This window comes from Meleagris gallopavo, chromosome 4, assembly GCF_905368555.1.
Source record: "Meleagris gallopavo chromosome 4, MGAL_WU_HG_1.1, whole genome shotgun sequence".
Lineage (NCBI taxonomy): Eukaryota > Metazoa > Chordata > Aves > Galliformes > Phasianidae > Meleagris > Meleagris gallopavo.
In genome coordinates, this window is record NC_139407.1 from 14,720,421 (window position 1) to 14,744,208 (window position 23,788).

Here is a 23,788-nt window from a genome sequence, read left to right on the forward strand (position 1 = left end):
TGCCCGTGCGGGTGCTGAGGTTCCCCGGCCCTTCTCGTACCTGCGGCGTTGAGGATCGCTGAAAGGGCTTCTCTTGCAGTTGTAAACGGCTCCTTTGCTCCGCGCGGTCGCCGCGTGCAGCGTAACGTGTACCAGCACGGCTCCCCCCGCGGGCTGCTGCTACCGGGGAGCGCTCGCCTCCTCCGCTGTGTCAGTCAAGCGGTGCTTTTAGACAAGCTTCTTCATTTTCTGCCTTGAGAATGATGTTAAGACTCTGAGGTACCTGTCTCCCTTTATGCGCTGATCGTTTTCCCTCAGCATCCACCATCTCACTTCTGTAAGCTTGCTGCTTGAGTTGCGGGGGGTGTTAATGGTACTCGAGGCTTCCATGGTTTCCAAAGCTATCCAAGATGTCTCGTAGCACATCTGAAATTGGTCCAGCGTAACAGAGAGAAAAAAAGGTCGACATAAAAGCTTAATTAGTTTTCACTTTATTTACATATAACCTTGTCAGAGCTGATAGTCCAGTATTTGCCTTCACCTTTTTACTGGATGTCTTCAGTCAACTGATCACTTAACGTATCGCTTTAAATCTTCGTTATGCCTCCCGCATCACCGTGTTGGGTTCTTATATCCATTTATCTCATCTTTCTCACTGCTTTGCCAGCAAACAGCATGGACTGGATGATCTCCAGAGGTCCTTTCCGACCTCAACGATGCTGTGAAATAATGCTTTTAGAACAGTGGCTTGTTCTAGAGTCCGTCTTTCTTTGTTCCTAAATAGGACTGGGAAGAATCAGTTGACTCTTTCTGGTTATGTCTGGGAGCTTTATGCTTATTTTTTCACCTTCTTAGCTGCGAGACTTTTTTTCTTAGTGAAGTTGGTGTCGGAATGGTATCTGTGTGCTTTGACAGGAACTTCTTTTCTTATTTATCTTCTGCAGAATATTAAGATGGAGTTAAGAATTGAGCACACGTGGGATGGTTTACCTGTGAGCCACGACCCAGTAGCAATTGCACTTCAGTCGTATGATGCAGGACTGCTAATGCAGGTCAGTGCTCCCTTCTTCAATGATCCTCCAGCGCCACTTGGAGCGCCAGGGAAACCCTTTAGAAAACTCTGGGACCATGAAGGTAAGTGTAACTTCTGCTGCAAGTATCTGATTTGTGAGGTTGCTGATGTTTATTGCAGTTCATAAACCTAGTCTTTATTTAAGGTTCTCTGGTTCATCCTGAGCACTCTGGAAAAGGCTGCTGGCAAAAAAACTTGGTTGTCACCACCACCACGGTTAAGAAAGCTTCTTAGGTAACATGAACATCATGTTGTATTCAACTATAAAGGTGAATCAAGAGAGAGACTCTGGTTTTCATCACACAATCGACAGCAAAGTGAACGGTCAATAAATAGAACTGTGTTGTTGTCTTCATGTTGATAGCCTTTAAAAAAGCTCTCATGGTTGGGATTACAGCACAGCTCTTGAATTAGAAAGCATCAGTAGCATGTACACAGTTAGTCAAACTCAGGGACAGCACAGGCCAAAAAGCATTGTGAAAACAATAGATTGTGAAAGTCTTGGAATGTAACAAAACTGACAATTAAAATGTTGACAGCTTGTCTCTTTAAGTTGTAGAAGCATTTTTCTTGAGTGACGGAAGTGAACAGTATCTAGAAGTTGAACTTTGTCCGTAAGTACAGCTTGCTTAAGTTGTGAATGCAATTTGTGTTCCTTGTTGTAATGCTCGTAAAGTGTACGCGTGGTGTGTTATGCAGTTTAGGCAGTGTAGGGTATGGGAATGACTTCACTATGGAGGATGTATATTGTTGTGGCAGATAAATACACTAAACTTGGCATCATGTTATGAAAGTTGTGGCACTGATTTTTGACAGCCATGGACAACACTTACTGTTGCTGCTTTCTGGTGAAAGGAGAGTGTGGAAAGTAAGTGGTCAAGGGCATTCGTAACATACAGAACCTAACTGTTTTTGGATACCTGTTGGTTGATTAAAAGATAAATAGCATTTTGTTTCCCCCCCACGTATAACAGGAAGAACTTCCCTTAGAATTCCATGTGACCAGAACGGAAACCAATTGGAAGGGTAGAGCTCATCTTCCTTGGAGTTATTTTCCACCAGGCATTAACAAGTTCAATGCCTTTGCAATCCATGGCTCAGGAGAACACAGAAAATATGAAGCACTTTATCCTGTGCCTCGACACAAACTTCAGGAAGGCCAGAAACCAGATTTGTAAGCATAAAATTAGTTCTTCTCTAATATATTTGCACGCTTCTTGGAATACTCGTAGAAGACACCACTCCGAGTGCCACTGATATTGTAACTATACTGTTCAGCCCAGATCCACTGTAGTTTGTGTAAAGAACTCCCAGATAGCAGTAATTTTAGTGCTTGATTTCTGTGTTATCCCCTAGCTGCACAGCAAATGATGCATTCAATGTAATTTGCATCTGTTATCACATTCTCATATAAATCATAGATGGTTTGTTCTTTTTTCTCCTTGCCTACAGCACTTCTTGAAGTGCTATTTAATGTTAATTGTACCAGAGTAATATCCAGCGGATCTCTTTTGCCTTACAGATGGCTCTGACTTAAGGAAAAACTAGAAAAGACGGATGAAATTGAAAGTGTAATGAAAGTATGCCCATTATCAATAGCAAAACTAGAGTATGTTTTCATTGTGCTGTGAGTGGGCTTGTTTATTTTCTGACTGAGTCTGAAACAAGTTAATACAGGCTGTTACTTGTGGGCAGTTAATGTAAATGAACTAGCTCTAGAAGACTGCTGTAGTTCTCATGAAAACTAGTTATTCAACATAGTGATAGCTGGGTAAACTGCAGAATGCCTGTTGATTTTTAGAGATGAACAGTAAATGTATTTATGTGAAGAGGTCGCTCCGTGTTGGTTTAATTGCTCTTAGCTGGTCTTTATGTTAGATGGACACTACCTATTCAGAGAATTTTGTTTACTTAAATGATGGTATCGGGTGCTCTATTTACTGTTTGGCAGCTGTTTTAAGAATAATATAGAAATTAGTAATTAATAAGAAATTAGCCTCAGTCTTCTCTCAGTTGATTCTGTTTGGCAATGTAAAGGAGAAATTCTTAGCAAGAACCAGTTCATAATGTTTAAAAGTGAGATGTGGTCTTCGAGGAGAAGAGTACTTACCAGCTTCATTACCCTGTTCTGTCTTCCTTCCTTTCTGTAAGGAGAGGATATCCTAGTGATATGACTTTCCAATTGGTCAAAAGTTGTAAACAATGTTTGGCTGGAGTGCAGATAAGTTGTAGAGCAGGTAGTCATTTTGTTTTTTGCTAACTGCATTTTTGGTCAACATAAGAGCTCACCTCTAAACTCTCCCTTTTAACTTCATACTGTGGTTCCTGTTCATAGCAAAGGATTTTGCCTTCTTTCCAGTACAAGATTTTCAGAAACAGTGTTTAACTTGCCAGAAAGGATGGGGAAAAAAACATCGGTTAAGCCTACTGAGAATGTTCTAAGATGGTACTATGGAACTTACTGGTTTTTTTCCCTTCTGTCTATAGTCATCGCCTGGAATTTTTCCAAGAATTGAATCTGAAAGAACTAATGGGAGAAGATTGGAAGCAGCCTGAATCAGATATATGGAAGTCTCACACTAAATAGCAGACTGGATTGAGGCTTAGTTTTTGATAGCATTAAGTTTGGATGCAAGTGTATGAGAACAAGTGATGTTGGGCAGAAATTGTAGGAATGGGATGTTGTTTCTGCATTAGAACTAACAAGACAAATATTTTACTAAGGAGATCTTTTCAGGGAGGTCTTTTTACTTCATCAGGGGTCTCGGTCTCTGATAGTCTTTGCATGCTCAGCAGATAGGTGAAGTAACTTACAGCCACAGAGATTAGGGAGATGGAGTAACTTACAGGTACAAAGACTGCAGCTCTAATCTGTCCAACCAATTTTTTGGAAGATATTTTTTAAACTACTATGTCTGTTTACTAAAGCAAGGAAAATTGCCTCTCCTCAGTCGCAGAGACACAGGTTATGGTGCTCGCCTTTCATTCTAATAGCAGACTATTTGGTGCAGGGCTTTGTGACTGCTTTGAAATGTACATAGTTTAAGTTCTAGATGAATCTTCCATGCAAACAAGCTGGCATACTTTGTACAGACTGTAAAACCGTAGGTCAGATGAACTGAGACAAATCTACCCTTGGAAAAGTTTAAGGGGGAGCTTCAGTTCACTTACTGTTGATGAATTATAATAAGGTAGATTTTGGCACTGAAAGTAACTCATTTTTAAAGAATTATTATAGATGATATTAAACTGTGTATAAATTGTATTAAACTATCTACTAAACCACGAAGTCTCGGTATTACTTCTTTTTTTCTTTCATAAACTGTCATTTACATAAGTAAGCTTTCTTTCAAAAGCAAGTGTCCAGGAACCGCTCGTGTAAGTTTCATAAAAAGTTCTGAACCAAAAGTAACGCATCCAAATCCTTTTTGGTTGGAAACATTGATCATCCAGGAATCAGAAATGTTAACATGTGACCAGCAGTGCTAAGAAATGAGCATGCGGAGAACCACACCAAACAGTTTCAGAAGCCCAGGGGAGATGAAGTAGTGTTAGATGTTCTAAAGAGCATCTATGCTAGAAATTTTCTGGCTTAGTCTTCCTCCAAACCTTGCTTGGCGCCATCCATTCTTACAGCATATAAAGGGCTAGAAATATGCCTCACTTACCCTGCTTTTCTGCTTTCAAGAGCAAGGAGGAGGAAGGAGGTACGTTGAGATCCCTGCATTGAGGAACTTGAAATTGTAGGGGAGAAGAAACAGCTACCTGTTTCTCCAGTTGCAAACACTGGAAAGTATGGGAAGGACTGAGGGCAGGAGGCATGTTAGGGAACAGAAGGCTTTGGGGGAGCTTCTAAGGGCTGTGAGACAAGCAGAATAAGTATTTTTACTGACACAGAGTGAAGAGATGCAGGAGAAGAGGATCTGGGACACCTGGGAAAAATGTAGATCTTTGGTGGGTAGAGGGGAGTTGTGGCAAAAAGCTGGAGAGGTGGTGAACTATGAGGTTGATGCAGGGGGGGCATGGGCTGTAGAAAGCAAGGATCTAGATGCCCTGCACTGGAATGAGCTGGAAACTGGGGCAAACAGTGAAGGGCTTTAGACTAGGAGACACTAAAATCTAGAGTGAAAGCCCTGCAGTGCAGGGAGCGTAGGGCTTCGAAGCAGGTGCCAACAGAAGGAACCTCAGCTGAGGATATTTTAAGTTAGGTATTTACTTGAGCATGTATTTAAGAATGTTTCCCATGATCTTCCTACCCACACAATCAAGTCTTCCTACTCTCACTGCCAGAGCCACAGTAGTTCTGGCTCACATATTACAATCTCTGTATTGCAGCATAAAAGCGTTATGTTTTCTCCAGCTACTGGGATTCAAGAAAATGTTCTGCTGTAGCTCAGGATCCCAAAATATATGTGAGAATCAAGCATAGATTTCAAAGAGACCAAGAGAAGGTATCAGGAAGAAAAGATGGGGAAAATGGAGAAAAGGAGGAAAATTTCTTTAGACAGTCTCAAGAGCTCTGTGTCTAAAAAAACTGCTGGAAGTTCAGATGCTGGAACTAATATTAACCATATCAAATAGCTATCAACTTGCTTTTACACCTTCAAAAAGTAATTGAAAAGAAGTCCAAAGGTACAGCTCAAGTACCTTAAGCATCCCAATTAGAAGAAGAAATTAAATCACATGCACCAAAAAATATTGTAATTCTTACAGTCTGCTTTCAGCCCTTAAGGAACCAGGCCTGCTGCTATTATAGAATCATAGAATTAGCAGGAGTTTTATCAGAATAAGACCTGCAGAATTCCATGCCACGATATTGCTATAACAAACATTAACATCTAAATTAGAGTAGATTAGGGCATTATACTATACCTTAGGGAGCATTAGGTAAATTGCCCGCTGCAGACACTGTGCAAGGAGAAGGAGGTCAGAAAGAAAGTGAGCCCCAGTAGGAAATGATGAGGAAAAGTGCCAGCCTTGAAGCTTAATGGTACTGTGCTATTCAGTTTTGCATGCTGTGAACAGCCAGCAATAAGACAGAAAGTCTGACAACAGCCATGGACAGAAGCAGGACAGAACACAGCATGCTGTCCACTCAATTAAGGTTTTTTTATTCTACAAGCTCAAATTGCTGCTTTCTTAAAGCTCCGACCCAACTACACAGCCAAAAGGGAAGGAAATGAATTATTAAAAGCTCCTTTGCAGATGAAGGAGCAGTGTGCCTACTTAAGCACGTACTGGGACACAGACAGTTTTCTAGGTCTGAGAGAAGTGAGCTAGAGAAAGGAATCTGCGTGGGCCACCTGGTGGCTGCAATTTATTTTTTACCGCTTTCGTACAGACCCTAAAAGAAGAGGGTTAGCTAGACTATGCCTTTCCCACACTACCAAAACCAGGCTACAAAGCAGACAGCTCAGTCCCATAAACCAGTGACTCCAGTAAGGAGAAAGCATAGGGTTTGCCTGTGGAGGTCGAGGGATCATCTTCCCAGCATGGGATCACAGCAGAGCCAGTACAAGTATCTGTATATTGCTGATGCCTGGCTCCTTCAGCTTCCCAGTCAGCTGAAAGGCCAGGTGTACAGAATAGGAGGGAGAGAATGATGACTATTGGCTTGCATTTCTGATAGTAAGGTGCTGCTGAGATTCTTAATAAGAAGTCCAGTTCTGCATCTATGAATTTTTAAAGGTTCAAGGTGAAAAATACAATGACAGAGTTCTCTCCTGCACGTTCACAAGCAGCTTGTTAATACTGAAGTCTTTTTCTCGCTGCACTATCTAACTTAAGCAGAAAAGCATCTATCTAGAAGCACCTCCTGCATTTGCGTGGCTTCTCCACTCACGAAGTAGCGAGCAGACGTCCCCAAAAATCAGCAAACGACTGCAAACTGTTCCGGAAAGCTTTCATACATCCCTTTCCCTCGGCAGCTCCTCCTCCGAAAGCTGAAACAATACTGCAGAGAAGCGTTCACTCTCAGGATGGTTTCAGATTTCATCCCTCTGCTTTTTCAATCAGAACACCAAGGCAGAAATCCTCATTAGCAATTTGAAAGCCCTGCACAGGCAAAGAATACTTATATTTGCCACCATGTTTGAAATATTTGCACACTGTTCTGGCGACTCGTGATTACAAAAAGGAGAAAGAGATTTGAGTCTGCCTTTCAAGCCTTGTGGCAGCGAAAGGAAGGCTGTTATCTGAAAGCTACTCATTTTCTATATGCTGTGTGCTACTTCTGCCCGTGTGCAATACAACACAGCTGCCAGATTTAGTAACCACGTCAGCCTGCTTTCTCCATTAAGCAGCAGAGATGACAGGATGAAGTAGCCAGTGTTAATCTGTAGCTATGGCTCCTTTAAGCCTTGAACGAATGTCATATTGTGAGTTTATTGTTCTTGAAGAAAAAAATAAAACCAATCAACATTACTTGCAAAATAAAACACCCAAAACACCAACAACATGCAAAAGCATTTCAGAAATTCAGAATCCATACTTGCCTTCAGTGACTTTAAAGTAACATTAAAGAAATGGCTCTTTTTTTTTTTTTTTTTTGGTCAGTTAACAAATCCTAGGACTGGAGTCAATTCCTTTTCCAGACATCCTGATCTTTAAAGATACATGTTGCCAAGCAGCATGTGCTCAGACCTCAAAAGAATGAAATCATTCACCAACAAAATAGTTGAGAATCGCTCCTCTCCGCAAGGAATTATTTACATACCTGTCTTTGCTGACTTCTCTCAGAAAAGCAGAGTTAATAAAAGGGGGAAATTCTCATTTACCGCTTAGATCCTTCCCTGCACGGCGGTTCCTAGAGATCTGGACTTTCTTACCAGATGCAATCGCTTCCATGGAGTGGGCAGAGTTTACGTGCTAAGAGAAGGTGCCAGTCATACAGTCCAAATCTATGAACTAAAAATAAACCCAGAAACGTATGGCTGAATTTACAACGCTGCAGGGATGCTGCAGAGATCACACAACATCTGTGTGCATCTCTCTCTCTCTCATTTACATTTCCCTCACTTTCCCTGAAGCACCTGTCTCAGCAAGGAGTGGTTTTTGTGGGAAATACAGACAGACGGTTTTCCCCTCAGAGAAAGTGTCACTACAGCAACCTTACACAGTGTATATGGCCAGGATTTTTCTTCATAATAAAGTAATCATCTTGAATCCACTGCCTCCACATACCCTTTCTCACAGAGGCTGGCTGACAGGAGGCAACTTCAGTACTCAAAGATTAAATATTCAACTCTACTAGCATCCAGATGAAAATTTAACCAACGTTCCCTTTTTAAAATGAGATCTTTACAGGTTATTCTAAGGTAGGATTCTTTCTGAAGCTGTTGTTCTGCTATAATGAAAGGAGTCAAGAAGAGAACAAAGATCGCTGTGTAGCTGGGCTGTTGGTTAAAGCACTAACCTAGAAAGTCCTGCATCTGCTTCAGACATTGGCTGCTCACCAAGAGTAGAACCAAGTTTCAGTATCCCTGATGGTAAAAGCATTTATGAGCTTGGTCAGAATAAGTAGAAATTAGAGTAAGAACCATCTTTTGCATGCAGAGGTACTAAAATGCAGAGAGAACGAGGAAGGTAGACAAGGCAAGTGACACTGGTTGCTCATACGCTTTTCAAATAAAACTGTTGTATTTACTTTCTATAGGCATACCTTACCATGTGTGTACTAATAACTCAGTTCTACCAGCTGTCCTTTAGTAATGGTAAGCAAACCAAACAATCTGTAGTATAGAAACGAATTCAAACATTCTCTCTCGTATCAAGCAACTTTTGCAGGTATTGCTGCAAGAAACAGTATACCCAAGCAAACAAAAAATTTAACAGAACTTCTGCTCATAAGCAAAAGGGAATTATAATCTCATTGTTGATTTGAGAGTGAAGCAGGTTGTATGGGGCTACTGAATCACAGCCTGAATCTCTGATTAATCACCTGAGGAGAGCAATGAGTCAGCCACGGCACACAGGTAAAGGCAATTCACTGTGCTGCAGGAAGGGTGGAGCCTGGCTCCACCTTTCCTAGACCTATTTAAGAGCTGAGTGCCAGTGGGGAAAGGTCTCTTGTGGATATCTGTTCTGCTGGAGTGTTTCATGTGAGTCAAGGATAGGGTGAGTGTCCTTTTTTTCTAACTCTAATATAGTGATTGCATCAACCAAACTCCTGGATATATTATATCATCTGTATATTCATTGATTGTGCACAGATAAAGAGTTTTCTATTAGCATTTCATTTGCCTTATATTTTCCCCAAAGAAAAGCCCACGGTTTTCACTTAAGTGTCTGTTTCCAATTTCTTTTTGGGCTCTTAGTACACAGTGATTTTACTCCTTTTTTAATTAAGGCAGCTCTAGCACAGATTTCCACAAAAGCATCATTTTCTTGCTATGAACAACTTGCATCTCACCATAAAATAATATCAGATTAATATTATCTAGTAAATATTCAAACTTAATTGATCTTACTTTTCTAAGCATAACAGTTGCTTCTTCAAGACCTCATTGAAAGCAACAGAGAGGGTGATAAGACACTGTCATTTCATATTCTTCCAGTCCCCTAAACCTTAATTAAAGCCTTCACTGCACACATCCATTCTGGTACCAACTGGCTCAGCATTAAACCTGGCCATCAGGACCACATTCCAAGTTACTGACTAAATGAAGATTGAGGTCATAACTGCTGCCAGATGAGCAGCTGGTTGTTGTGATCCCAAGTACAGCAGACCTGTGACCAGCAGTGCTCCCCCAGGGGTCGGTGATGGATCTGGTCTTGTTCGATGTTTTCATCAATGACCTTGATGAGGAGATAGTGTCCACTCTCAGCAAGTATGCCGATGATGCGGAGCTGGGAGGAGTGGCTGACACAACTGATGGCTGTGCTGCCATTCAGGGAGACCTGGACAGGCTGGAGAGCTGGGCAGTAAGAAACCAGATGAGGTTAAACAAAAGCAGGTGTAGAATTCTGCACCTGGAAAGAAATAACTGCAATTATCAGTAGAGGTTGTTGCATGACCTGCTAGAGAGGAACTCTGCAGAGAAGGACCTGGTGGTCCAAAGGTTGGCCGTGAGCAGCAGTGTGCCCTTGTGGCCAAGAGTGCCAATGGAATCCTGGGGTGCATTGAAAGGAGCATGGCCAGCACATCAAGAGAGGTGATCCTTCCCCTCTACTCTGCCCTGGTGAGGCCTCACCTGGATTGGGCAGGGAAAATGGCTGTTAACTGGAGCATAGGAAGTTCTGTGCCAACATGTGAAAGATGGAGGGTGATGTGAGCGCTGGAATGGGTTAACCAGAGGGGTCGTGGAGGTGTACCTGTGCAGCCTGCTGTAGGAATCCTGCTTTGGCAGGGGGCTTGGACACAATCTTTAGAGGTCCCTTCCAACCCCTACAATTCTGAGATTCTGTGATTGTAGGCATCGGGTGAGACAGTGATATGTGAATTGCATACGGTGGAAGGCTTCTTCCCAGGATGCGTTTGAAGTTTCTGAGACCAAATTGAGATCACTTTGGATTTTACAATAGCACGTATGTATCCATTATTTGGCATCATGTTTCTGTGTGCCCCTGTTAATGAAGTCTTCATGAGTTTGAATAACCTTCAACAGACTGCTATACCCGTAATCAATCAATATCAGCTTGAAGAAAATCTGTCTCTGCTATTTCTGACATAGGGCTGTTTCACAACATCTACTTACTGCTGTTGAAGTATTATTGCTGAAGCTTAGACTTCTCTGCGTTGCAGTTCTTTTCAACTAATTTGTCACTACGAATTAGTAAATTGGTTGAGAACTGGCATGTTGTGGATACCCATCAGTGGCACACACCACCGCTTGCAGAAATTGCCGTTACTCAAATGTGCAAGATTGAGATGTGCTGGGCCATGTGGCATTTGTCTTGACAAATGTGACTTGGAATGCTAAGCAGAGAACCACAACACAAAGGATCTCTGTATGATGATGGTCTTCTCTTTCTGTGTTTTGATAGGACTGTATGCTGGCTGGGACCTGCTGGACTTCTTGGAGTTTCCTCCATATTGTCTTCACACGTGCAGTGGTAGTTATGGAGCTAGATTGTCAAACAAGTGGGATTTTTATTTGAAAACTTGGTCCTAAATTTCATTATAGATAACTTGCTCACTCTGTGTATTGTGCAGCTTTTTTTTTTTTTTTTCCAGGTTAGTCTTGAAATAGAAGAAATTTATCTCCGTATGCTCTCAGGTCAGCACACAAGTGACATTAAAGACACAGCATCTATATTTTGAATAAATGCAGTGTGCTGGATATACCTTACAGCAACTATTATCGTAAGAATCATTCAGATCTTCTCAGAGAGGAACACCCTTAAAGCAGTGGTATTAAGAGAGTATACTGGTTGTGTACAGGTTGTTTACAATTTAGTGGTCTGCCAAAGAATTCTCAGGAAGTTTTATTTTCTGAAATGTAGCTCAGTGCCCTGCTATGCTCCTGAAATGCAATCGATGAGTTACTGCTGTGGTGATGCATAAAGATACATTATTCAATCGTTATGATTACTTTATGAAGACCTTTGGACTTACAAATAATACAAGTCAATGAGATTTTTTGTTGTTTGCAGATGCTGAAAACTATATTATAAGTTGCGTGAACATTAACAGCCATACGTGACAGAATTAACACTGTATAGGAATTGCTTAAATTTTCCTCGTGTAGTTAAACCTTAAAATAGCTTTGTTGCTGGAGAGGGGGAAAAAAAAAGTAGGCAGAATACCACTTAATTTATCCTAGTTATTGTACTTTTGTCAGTATGACTGGAATTGGATTCCATTAGGGTGAACTTAAACTAGAAGACAAACTCTCAGGGCCTCATCAGAGCATGAATCAGTTAACTTTGGAGTAAAATAATAGTAATAAATGTTGCGTTTTTAGTTTCTGACTGTAATGCGTAGCAGAACTGAAAAACAACCAAACCAAACAGCAGCAACAAAAACACACCTGTGCAATTGAATATAGGCACTGTCCAAAAGACATTGCTGGAGCTCTGAAACTAAGCATTAGTGCAATGATCATTAGGATGTTATTCTTTCGTGCAAATATCAAAGGTAGAACTGTTTGCCAAGGTCTTGGGAACAATCAGGTGAGAGTGACCTTCTGCCTCAACCTGTGATGATCATATCGGCAATGATAGCTAAGCACTTCAGTTTGTCATGTACTTCCTATCATTCACTTAGCTGTAAGAAGAAAGAAACTGCAACTCTGATGTGACTTTTGACTCCGGATGTCAGAAAAACATCAGCAAATTGTTCCTGCCAAGCATGCGGAGTCGTTGCTGTCGGAAGCTATGAGTTGTCTTAAGACAGACTCCTTAAACTCTGTTGATTCCAGTGGGAAATCTCACTGCAAAATTTAAGAAGCCTGATTACACTGCCCTTATTACTTGAGTCTTGCATGCCAGACAGTTCACAGGAAAGGGACAAAGAAGAGGTCTAAAAGGATTGTATCATTTTTCTAAATTGCTCTTTGTTATGCCTAAGGGAATACATCCTATCTTTAGCAAGACTTTATCATTCTGTGGAGGTTCGTCTGAAGATGTACTTGTGTTGCACAGCAGATAATAGCACTGTGGTTTTGAGATGCCTGTTCTTCTTGCCCATGATTTAAGTGGTCTTAGGAGAAGGACAAAGGTCTTGGGACATTTTAGTATCTACTGAAAGCCTCTTTACAGGTGAGTAACCCAGCTACTCTATTTGAGGGCACAGACAGCTTGAGCAACAGGACTGGGTGAACCTTCTGAGGCTCAGCCAAGTCATGTGCAAGCTTTTGCACCGTGGTTGCACTCCTCTTGCTATCCTTATGTGCCAGGGGATGGAAGGGTTGTGCGCAGCCCAGAAAGCCGACTGTATACTGGGCTGCATCAAAAGAAGCATGGCCAGCAGGGCAAGGGGGGTGGTCTTGCCCCTCCGCACTAGTGAGGCCTCACTTGGAGTTCTGTCTCCAGATGTGGAATCCTCAGTGCAGGAGAGACATGAACCTGTTGAAGCACATCCAGAGACGGGCCACAGAAACAACCCAAGGGACGGAACACCTGTACTACAAGGGACAGGCTGAGAGAGCTGGGGCCGTTAAGCCTGGAGAAGAGAAAGCTCTGAGGTGACCTGATAGCAGCCTTTCGGTATCTAACGTGGGGCAATGAGAAATAAGGGGACGGCCTCTTTAGCAGGGTCTGTTGTGATAGGAGAAGGGGAAATAGTTTGAAACTAACAGATGGATGTAGACTGGATATAAGAAAAAGGTGTTTTAAAATAAGGGTGGTGAGGCACTGGAACAGGTTATCCAGAGAGGTGGCGGATGCACCCCTTCCTGGGGACTTTCAAGATCAGGCTGGACTGGCATCTGAGCAAACCTGACCTAGCTGTAGGTATCCCTGTTCATTGCAGGGGAGCTTTAAAGGTCCCTTCTGACTCAAATGATTCCCCTGGCAATCTATGTGTTTGACTTCCTGATAATAGTTCTTATGGTGTAATTAGCATAGTAATCATCCTCCAGAATAAGAGCTATGTTCTGTTGGTTCTATTTTTCTACTTTTCCAGAGTTTGGGTCTCTAGAGAAGAGCAAGAAAGAAGTAGGCGGAATGATAGGGTGGCACGAGAAGGAGAAATCATTGCTGTTCTTCAGTATCAAAGCGTAGATGAAAAGAGGTTAGTACAGTCTTTTCTTGCGACTTTTCTGTAAAACTCTTCTACCTGAGCTCAAGTAGGTGTCATTGGAGTGAACTATTGACACTACAGCTCTGAGAAGGGTTTTTCTGCTTTGAAGTGGAAATAAGGCTGGGACATGCCCTTCACAAAGAGCATCTCTCTGGTAAGTAGGCAATGAATAGTACCAGAATATGTCCAAGCAAACCTTTAAGAGCTAGGTTACTGGTTAAGGCAGCAACATACTCTAAAAGTTTTGTGGGCAGAAGTTGATCTAACCTATGTGACAGTTAAGGACTTGAACAGTATTGTATATTCATGCAGAGTGGGAACAGACTTTGCTGGATAACCTACTGGTGCCAACAAGATTCATTTTTAAGAACAGAATCATCTATATTTCTTCTTAGTGTACAGAACTGTACTAAAATATTAAAATAAACTTCTCATGCATACTGTACTAGAATACGTTCCTCTGTATATGCGCGTTGGAGTGCTTGCCCCAGACTAGCAATGGCAGTTAATTTGAATACTAGAAGCATGCATAAATGTTGTCTGAACTTTCTCTCAGTGCCTAATCCAAGCCCAGCTGTGCTGGCCAGGGTCTGGGTGTTTACGTCTATTCTGCTGTTCACCCAACTGGCTGTCACTTTGTATCTTGAAAGTGTTTAACAGCAAATTCTGTGGACAACAAGAGTTACATTTCAGTATCTTTCCCAACACCTACTAGCCAGTGCATAATGTTCCAGTCCAAAAAAAGGCTCTTGAATTTCATGCTACTCCAGTGGATTCTGCTATTTTTTTATCAAATTAAGACTGTAGAGTACTGTGATTTTGCTGGCCCCTTGTTTTGCTTTGGTTTGTAAGTGCCCTTGAGCAGTGAAGGTCAGAATATTTGTTGGAACAATTCTTATTTTTCTTAAAAAATAAAAGCATTTATGTGGATTTCACGTAGTAGTGGCATTGACAATTGATGATTTTGTGATTTATTTTTTTTTTATATCCTCTTGGGCGAATTGATATTGCCAGTGAAAACGTGCTCAATGTTGCAGTTTGCAGGTAAAATGACAGGAGGGTGATGCTCATTGAGCATAAAGGATGCTGATGTATTCACACAACATTGACAACATTGTTTTGAAAATAATGTAAGAGTTGCCATACGCTAAGCTTTAGAAATGCACAAAGTCCTTTATCTTAAGTTGGATAACATGGTTTAACAAAACTTGTTTACAGTTTTGTAGGCGTCAAATCCGGAGATGGTTCTGCATGTGTTTCTCTCTCAGGAGGTAACTGTGCTACCATTTAGGAAAAGCCTATGACTTTGCAACTTTGGTTTGTTTGTACAGATTTGTACATGGCTTTTGCACCACGGATTCCAGTGGGTTGGGTTTTTGTAATAATTATCACTTCTGAAATTGTGCTCTGTGTTATAAAGATAGACTCTGCTTAAAGGAAGAGAAACAGTTTGCATAGAGCAAGGAGCCTTATATACAGCCTATACTTTTAAATGACGCCTAGAAAACATACTTTTTTTTTTTTTCTGCAAACAGGTAAGCTATAGGATAAATTGTCAAGGAAGTTCCTATAATTTTTGGCCTTAATAAGATCAAGGTAAGGGGAACCAAAAAGGGCTTTGGGCCAAGGGAATCACTAGAGGCTTCTAACAGTTTAGTTAGCTGCCATTGACCCCAGGGTGGTTGCAGTCTTCAGTACAGCTTGGCCCTTATTCAGGAGGGTCAAGCAGCCTTTCATTTGGTGCTAGAGAGAGGCCTGTACATAAACACGGTGTGCAGTGCAGCTCCCAGACAGATGCAGCAGTTTCTGCTGCAGCTCATGCTAGTTGTCGAGCAGGTGTCCCTGTCGGGGAAGAAGCTGTGACCCCAAAAGAGACCCAACAGGAAGACCAAGTGACATGTGGCTCTGTTACTAATTGATGTGGGGCCCTTGTGACGCAGAACAGCAAAAGGGCTGAGTACTGAATGCTTTCTTCACTCAGCTTTTCACTTGGCAAGGCTGACCTCTAGAAATGATCTCAATGGCAGTAAACGGGGAAGAGAAAAAGGAAACCTTTTCAATGTTTCTTTATACACGGTGATGTTGCTCTAGTAAAATGCTCTCTGTTGCAAGCCTTCCTTTACAACTTAGTTTGTGAACACAAAATAATGTTTAGCTGCTACGTATGTACACTCTTGTCTTGAGCTATGCAGAAATTCTGTCAGTGTTTCCAATTGGTTCTGAAATGAAGTAGATGATGAAAAACACACCATATTCACATTAATCAAATTAATTTAATGGCACCAGTAAGAGTCTGAGTACTGTATATATTACATGTTGTTGCCATGTGCCAGGTGGCAGAAGAAAAGCACTCTGACAAAATGGCGCTTGACATCCAGGAAGTCTGTACGAAGCAAAGATGTGTCACTGAATTCCTCTGTGTGGAGAAAATGGCACCGCTAGGTGCTTGCTGAACGCTTGTGAGTGTGAGCGCAGAGGGGCAGTGTGCGGTGCACTTGAGCAGTTGTGTCAGTGACTGTGGGTCACCTGTGCTGGCGCAGATTTTGATGAGCACAGCAAGCAGTCTCATGTTTATTGCAGGTAAAAATGCATAGCTAATGGTGGTGGCTGTGTCGGGGAACAGTGCTATGCAGCTGAGCATTTGCTCTATCAAACAGGGTTACTGTGCTCATTTTACCTGTTGTAGTTTCCATGAAAATAAATAGGAGGCATTACTTTTGGAGCAAATGTACATGGCCCAGGACAATTTAACTTCACTCAGTGCAGCCTAGGCAAAACAACAGGCTGCACTCTGGTGCTATACACCAGGTCCCTCGGGTCCTGGGTGCCTTTCTCCTTCAAGGTATTCCATTTGCCTGGGTTCCCTGGAGGGAACCTCTTACAGCTGAGTCATTTCTGCTGCTGCTACGTTCTGTTGTGGCTTTGGTGGGAGCGGCACATATACTCTATCCCCTGTTTTGTCTCTTCCATAGTCCCATTTTGTACGGTTGCTACAATGAGAAAGAAGGTAGCTGAGGACAGAAGGAAAGGAATTAAGCAAAGGCTGCACTGCATAGCGATCAGGTGAGCATTTCCAACCACGGTGTGTGAATGAGTTATAAAATACAAGCAGCTCTACAAAACAAGAGCATCCTGAGCTGACAAATAAATGATATCTTTTGTACATCAGCTGTCAGCTTGTTTCACCCTTAGTGATGATAGTTGTGAGCTCAGAAGGGATTTTAGCTGTAGGGGCAGAGATGGGAGGTGTCACTGGGAAGAATTCCCTAAAAAGATAGATATATATTTATTTTTTAATTAAGATGTCCACAAACTATCACTCAGGAAGGAGCCCCTAGTATATGTATGGCTGTCAAAAGAAACCCTGAAAAGAAAGGAAGGAGTTCCCCACAGCCTGCTCTGCCAGGCTCGGGGGCTGTGAGGTGAGATCACGCGTGGGACGGCTCTGCCCTGAGGGGCCGGGCGGCAACACCTGTGAGCGGGGCCCTGAGGACAGGCGACCCCAGGCCGGCCTCCGTTAGGAAGAAAGGGCGGGAACGTTGAGGAGGATGGTGAGAGAGCGGCGGGAAGAAAAGCGCGGGAAGCGACGGCAGCGTTCAGGGCTCCCATTGGCTGGCGGGCTGAAGGGACAGCTATAAAAGGTGCGCGCGCGGGCAGGTGAGTGAGACGATCTCCACAGCGTGTGAGGAGAAGCGGGGTGCTGTGAGGGAAAGGCGGCGGCGGCAAGCGATTCGCAGGGCCGAGGTGCGGCGGGGCCGGGGTGCGGCGGATCCGAGGGAAGGCGTAGCGGGGCCGGGTAGCGGTGGGGCGGGGCGGGGCGGGGGACGCTGCCGCGCGGGCTCCGACGGGTGGCAGGCGAAGCCGGGGCTGCCGCGCGGGTACCGATCGTGGATTCTCAGAACCGGGGCTGGAGCCGCGTGTTGCGCTCCGATGGCGGGAGGAGGGAGCCGGGGCTGGAGCCGCCCGCTGTACTCTGATGGAGGGCGGACGGAGCCGGGGTCTCTGAGCGCGCTCCCAGAGGAGGGGCGGAGGCGCGACAAGTGGGGCGAGTTGCCCCGTGGAAGAAGATGCTCCGAGGCAACAGCGAGCAGCAATAATAAAGCACTAATAACTGCTATCACGGTGTTGAAACGCACGGTTTTTCTCTCTGCTGACCAATAGGGTGGTGGGAATGGGGGAAGACACGAGAAGTGCATTCCTGATGAAAAGGGAGAAGAAGACAAGTAATGCTGTGGTGTTGAATAATTTAAGTGTGTGAAAGAAGCTCTCTAGGAGGAAAAGAGTGGATGCTCAGAGAAAAATAGAGGCTACAATGCCAAATTTTGTATTTACCTTAAGGCAATGCATGGCAGTAGATATTACAAGTTGAAATCTTCCTTGTAACTTCACGCCACGTTATTGCTATGAACTGGTGAAGGAGAAATGAGATAAATTTATAGGAGGTGGAATCTCAAATGAACGAGAAACATGAGGAAAAAGAACCTTCCGAGCAGACGGGCCACATAGACAATTGAGAAGTGCCAAGATGGCACAGGGGTTGACTTCATGCAGAAAAATTACTAGGACAGCTGTTGGCTTTGCAATGCAGATAGTGGATGGGGGTCCGTTCTAAGCAGGGTAGTTGACTCTTTGGATGCTGCTATTTGTATTGCCAGATAAATTTTCTAGTTTGCCCGCCTCTGTGATCCCTGCAACACCGGCTGGATGCCTGCTGTGTGTCAGTGAGGTGAGAAAAGCTGCTCAGAGCAGTTTTTGCTGGGGTGAACTGGGGAGGGGGGCTGCAAGGCCTTCCTCGGCTGGGTGGTGCTTTGCGATGTTGGGATTCCCTTTTCCTTCAGGTGGGGGGGGGCCTGCCGCTCCGCAGGTCTAACGGTGTCCCCGCTGACGTTTCAGGAGCTGCTGCGGAAGAAAGAAGAAGCAGCGGCGTGGGCACGCGGGAGGCAGGATCGAGCAAGAAGAGGATGCGGAAGCGTGCCGACGCGGGGGGGAAGGAGAGAGGCACTCTGGGCAAAGCACCTGTCCCGTTAGCGGGGCCGCAGTCCCATTTGAGTTTGAGCGTTGCCGACGCCTTGGGTGACCAGGCCGGCTTTGTGCTGGGCGACCTCCCTGTAAGCAGGGCTCGGGTCTTTGCTGTTGCTGTAGTTGGCCTTTTGCCTTGCTGCTCCTTCGGCTGCCTGGGGAGCGTGGCCCCCTGTAACGGAGGGCGAGAGCCACCTCTCCGCACCTGAGTGGGAAATGGAGCTCGCCGGACCCCGAGGCCGCCCTGTAAGCAGGGTAGTGCCATTTCCCCGCCCCTCTTCCTCCTCCGGCCCCTCGGCATCGTTGCCTGGAGGTGGCGTGTCAATGCGACGGCCCCGTACTCGGGGTGCGCGTTGCGGCATCTGGCCTTTGGCTTTAGGTGGGAAGCCCCTTGGCACGTTGAGGTCTTTGGCCTCCGTGCAGGCTAGGGACAGGTCACAGGCTCTTGTCTGTTCCTTGCGCGGGCGCGTGTTCCGCTGGCAGCGTGACAGCCCCGTTCTCGGGGCGTGTGTCCCAAGCTGCGGAGCCCTCAGTCCCCCGAGCGGCCCGCCCGCCCTGTAATCAGGTGTGGGGAGGCTGCAGCATTGCAGCCGGCTGCTCTAGCCATCCAGCTGGCGGGAGTGACCCCTCCCTGTCCCGTCAGAGGGCGCAGGTTGAGGTGCTGCTTTTGTGTGTGGGGTGACCTCCCCGCTCGGCGGGTCGAGGTTGCTCCGTGGGTTCCCAAAGACGAGAGCTTGGTGATGTTCTGGTGCAGCCGGGCGGGCCGGCCTGTAGCTCAGGCGTTGGCGGGAGCCTCGTGCTCCGCGGGGCTTCTTGGTGAGGTTGGGGGATGGGGGTACCGTCCTGTAGGCAGGGCTGTGCGTGCCCCCCATGTGTGTGCTTGGTGAGCTGCGTTCTGAGAGACCCCTGTAGTCAGGTGGGAATGTGGCCCCGGCCTTTCAGAGGCACGGGGCCGCGAGACGCGGGGTTGGGCTTGCGCCCTCCCTGGAATCGGGGCTGGGATCCCGACCGCGGCCTCTGGCCGTGTCGCCCCGCTGCCTGGCTGCTGAGAGTCGCTCCTGCCGCTGGGGGGGAAACCGAGCTCTGTGGCTCCAGGGTGTTGTCCGCCCGCCTGTAATCAGGGTCTGGGTGCGCGAGCGTTTGCGCTCAGCTGGCAGCCTGTGTGGGTGACCGCCCCGTTAGCGGGGTGCGGGCCAAGGTGCCCCCGGACTGGGAGAGAAGGAGCCTCCCTCGGCCGGTAGGGATGGGGGCTGCCCTGTAAGCCAGGGAGCAGCAGTGCCCCGCAGTCCCAGGCCTTTTGCGATGGATGCGGTGGCTGGGTGTCCCCTGTAATCAGGGAAGCCGACTCTCTGGCCGCCGCTTGTTGTGTGCCCAGCTCCATTTGCCCAGTCTGCCCGCCTCTGTGATCCCCCGCAGCACCGGCTGGATGCGCGCCGTGCGCCAGTGAGGTGAGAAAAGCTGCTCAGAGCAGTTTTTGCTGGGGTGAACTGGGGAGGGGGGCTGCAAGGCCTTCCTCGGCTGGGTGGTGCTTTGCGATGTTGGGATTCCCTTTTCCTTCAGGTGGGGGGGGGCCTGCCGCTCCGCAGGTCTAACGGTGTCCCCGCTGACGTTTCAGGAGCTGCTGCGGAAGAAAGAAGAAGCAGCGGCGTGGGCACGCGGGAGGCAGGATCGAGCAAGAAGAGGATGCGGAAGCGTGCCGACGCGGGGGGGAAGGAGAGAGGCACTCTGGGCAAAGCACCTGTCCCGTTAGCGGGGCCGCAGTCCCATTTGAGTTTGAGCGTTGCCGACGCCTTGGGTGACCAGGCCGGCTTTGTGCTGGGCGACCTCCCTGTAAGCAGGGCTCGGGTCTTTGCTGTTGCTGTAGTTGGCCTTTTGCCTTGCTGCTCCTTCGGCTGCCTGGGGAGCGTGGCCCCCTGTAACGGAGGGCGAGAGCCACCTCTCCGCACCTGAGTGGGAAATGGAGCTCGCCGGACCCCGAGGCCGCCCTGTAAGCAGGGTAGTGCCATTTCCCCGCCCCTCTTCCTCCTCCGGCCCCTCGGCATCGTTGCCTGGAGGTGGCGTGTCAATGCGACGGCCCCGTACTCGGGGTGCGCGTTGCGGCATCTGGCCTTTGGCTTTAGGTGGGAAGCCCCTTGGCACGTTGAGGTCTTTGGCCTCCGTGCAGGCTAGGGACAGGTCACAGGCTCTTGTCTGTCCTTGCGCGGGCGCGTGTTCCGCTGGCAGCGTGACAGCCCCGTTCTCGGGGCGTGTGTCCCAAGCTGCGGAGCCCTCAGTCCCCCGAGCGGCCCGCCCGCCCTGTAATCAGGTGTGGGGAGGCTGCAGCATTGCAGCCGGCTGCTCTAGCCATCCAGCTGGCGGGAGTGACCCCTCCCTGTCCCGTCAGAGGGCGCAGGTTGAGGTGCTGCTTTTGTGTGTGGGGTGACCTCCCCGCTCGGCGGGTCGAGGTTGCTCCGTGGGTTCCCAAAGACGAGAGCTTGGTGATGTTCTGGTGCAGCCGGGCGGGCCGGCCTGTAGCTCAGGCGTTGGCGGGAGCCTCGTGCTCCGCGGGGCTTCTTGATGAGGTTGGGGGATGGGGGTACCGTCCTGTAGGCAGGGCTGTGCGTGCCCCCCATGTGTGTGCTTGGTGAGCTGCGTTCTGAGAGACCCCTGTAGTCAGGTGGGAATGTGGCCCCGGCCTTTCAGAGGCACGGGGCCGCGAGACGCGAGGTTGGGCTTGCGCCCTCCCTGGAATCGGGGCTGGGATCCCGACCGCGGCCTCTGGCCGTGTCGCCCCGCTGCCTGGCTGCTGAGAGTCGCTCCTGCCGCTGGGGGGGAAACCGAGCTCTGTGGCTCCAGGGGTGTTGTCCGCCCGCCTGTAATCAGGGTCTGGGTGCGCGAGCGTTTGCGCTCAGCTGGCAGCCTGTGTGGGTGACCGCCCCGTTAGCGGGGTGCGGGCCAAGGTGCCCCCGGACTGGGAGAGAAGGAGCCTCCCTCGGCCGGTAGGGATGGGGGCTGCCCTGTAAGCCAGGGAGCAGCAGTGCCCCGCAGTCCCAGGCCTTTTGCGATGGATGCGGTGGCTGGGTGTCCCCTGTAATCAGGGAAGCCGACTCTCTGGCCGCCGCTTGTTGTGTGCCCAGCTCCATTTGCCCAGTCCGCCCGCCTCTGTGATCCCCCGCAGCACCGGCTGGATGCGCGCCGTGCGCCAGTGAGGTGAGATAAGCTGCTCAGAGCAGTTTTTGCTGGGGTGAACTGGGGAGGGGGGCTGCAAGGCCTTCCTCGGCTGGGTGGTGCTTTGCGATGTTGGGATTCCCTTTTCCTTCGGGTGGGGGGGGGCCTGCCGCTCCGCAGGTCTAACGGTGTCCCCGCTGACGTTTCAGGAGCTGCTGCGGAAGAAAGAAGAAGCAGCGGCGTGGGCACGCGGGAGGCAGGATCGAGCAAGAAGAGGATGCGGAAGCGTGCCGACGCGGGGGGGAAGGAGAGAGGCACTCTGGGCAAAGCACCTGTCCCGTTAGCGGGGCCGCAGTCCCATTTGAGTTTGAGCGTTGCCGACGCCTTGGGTGACCAGGCCGGCTTTGTGCTGGGCGACCTCCCTGTAAGCAGGGCTCGGGTCTTTGCTGTTGCTGTAGTTGGCCTTTTGCCTTGCTGCTCCTTTGGCTGCCTGGGGAGCGTGGCCCCCTGTAACGGAGGGCGAGAGCCACCTCTCCGCACCTGAGAGGGAAATGGAGCTCGCCGGACCCCGAGGCCGCCCTGTAAGCAGGGTAGTGCCATTTCCCCGCCCCTCTTCCTCCTCCGGCCCCTCGGCATCGTTGCCTGGAGGTGGCGTGTCAATGCGACGGCCCCGTACTCGGGGTGCGCGTTGCGGCATCTGGCCTTTGGCTTTAGGTGGGAAGCCCCTTGGCACGTTGAGGTCTTTGGCCTCCGTGCAGGCTAGGGACAGGTCACAGGCTCTTGTCTGTACTTGCGCGGGCGCGTGTTCCGCTGGCAGCGTGACAGCCCCGTTCTCGGGGCGTGTGTCCCAAGCTGCGGAGCCCTCAGTCCCCCGAGCGGCCCGCCCGCCCTGTAATCAGGTGTGGGGAGGCTGCAGCATTGCAGCCGGCTGCTCTAGCCATCCAGCTGGCGGGAGTGACCCCTCCCTGTCCCGTCAGAGGGCGCAGGTTGAGGTGCTGCTTTTGTGTGTGGGGTGACCTCCCCGCTCGGCGGGTCGAGGTTGCTCCGTGGGTTCCCAAAGACGAGAGGTTGGTGATGTTCTGGTGCAGCCGGGCGGGCCGGCCTGTAGCTCAGGCGTTGGCGGGAGCCTCGTGCTCCGCGGGGCTTCTTGGTGAGGTTGGGGGATGGGGGTACCGTCCTGTAGGCAGGGCTGTGCGTGCCCCCCATGTGTGTGCTTGGTGAGCTGCGTTCTGAGAGACCCCCTGTAGTCAGGTGGGAATGTGGCCCTGGCCTTTCAGAGGCACGGGGCCGCGAGACGCGAGGTTGGGCTTGCGCCCTCCCTGGAATCGGGGCTGGGATCCCGACCGCGGCCTCTGGCCGTGTCGCCCCGCTGCCTGGCTGCTGAGAGTCGCTCCTGCCGCTGGGGGGGAAACCGAGCTCTGTGGCTCCAGGGGTGTTGTCCGCCCGCCTGTAATCAGGGTCTGGGTGCGCGAGCGTTTGCGCTCAGCTGGCAGCCTGTGTGGGTGACCGCCCCGTTAGCGGGGTGCGGGCCAAGGTGCCCCCGGACTGGGAGAGAAGGAGCCTCCCTCGGCCGGTAGGGATGGGGGCTGCCCTGTAAGCCAGGGAGCAGCAGTGCCCCGCAGTCCCAGGCCTTTTGCGATGGATGCGGTGGCTGGGTGTCCCCTGTAATCAGGGAAGCCGACTCTCTGGCCGCCGCTTGTTGTGTGCCCAGCTCCATTTGCCCAGTCTGCCCGCCTCTGTGATCCCCCGCAGCACCGGCTGGATGCGCGCCGTGCGCCAGTGAGGTGAGAAAAGCTGCTCAGAGCAGTTTTTGCTGGGGTGAACTGGGGAGGGGGGCTGCAAGGCCTTCCTCGGCTGGGTGGTGCTTTGCGATGTTGGGATTCCCTTTT

The 23,788-nt window shown here is 48.3% G+C and overlaps 1 protein-coding gene across 8 annotated transcripts in view; it reads left to right on the forward strand.

The window, feature by feature from the left end:
- The window catches only part of LOC146544419 (UPF0462 protein C4orf33-like), a 38,463-nt gene that overhangs the window by 7,457 nt on the left and 7,218 nt on the right, over positions 1-23,788 (forward strand). For 5 of the 8 annotated variants that reach the window (XM_085221875.1, XM_085221876.1, XM_085221878.1 and 2 more), the window contains exons 2-6: positions 924-1,113; positions 1,605-1,665; positions 1,868-1,919; positions 2,026-2,225; positions 3,539-4,336. In XM_085221875.1, the coding sequence (XP_085078001.1) occupies positions 924-1,113; positions 1,605-1,665; positions 1,868-1,919; positions 2,026-2,225; positions 3,539-3,638 (603 nt within the window). In that variant the 3' untranslated portion in view covers positions 3,639-4,336. Of the gene's footprint in view, positions 1-79; positions 259-923; positions 1,666-1,867; positions 1,920-2,025; positions 2,226-3,538; positions 9,167-13,616; positions 13,725-16,705; positions 16,797-18,388; positions 18,460-18,626; positions 20,201-20,367; positions 21,942-22,108; positions 23,684-23,788 lie in introns of those variants that run through there. The other 3 variants (XR_014882758.1, XM_085221879.1, XR_014882757.1) reach the window with 3 other exon arrangements.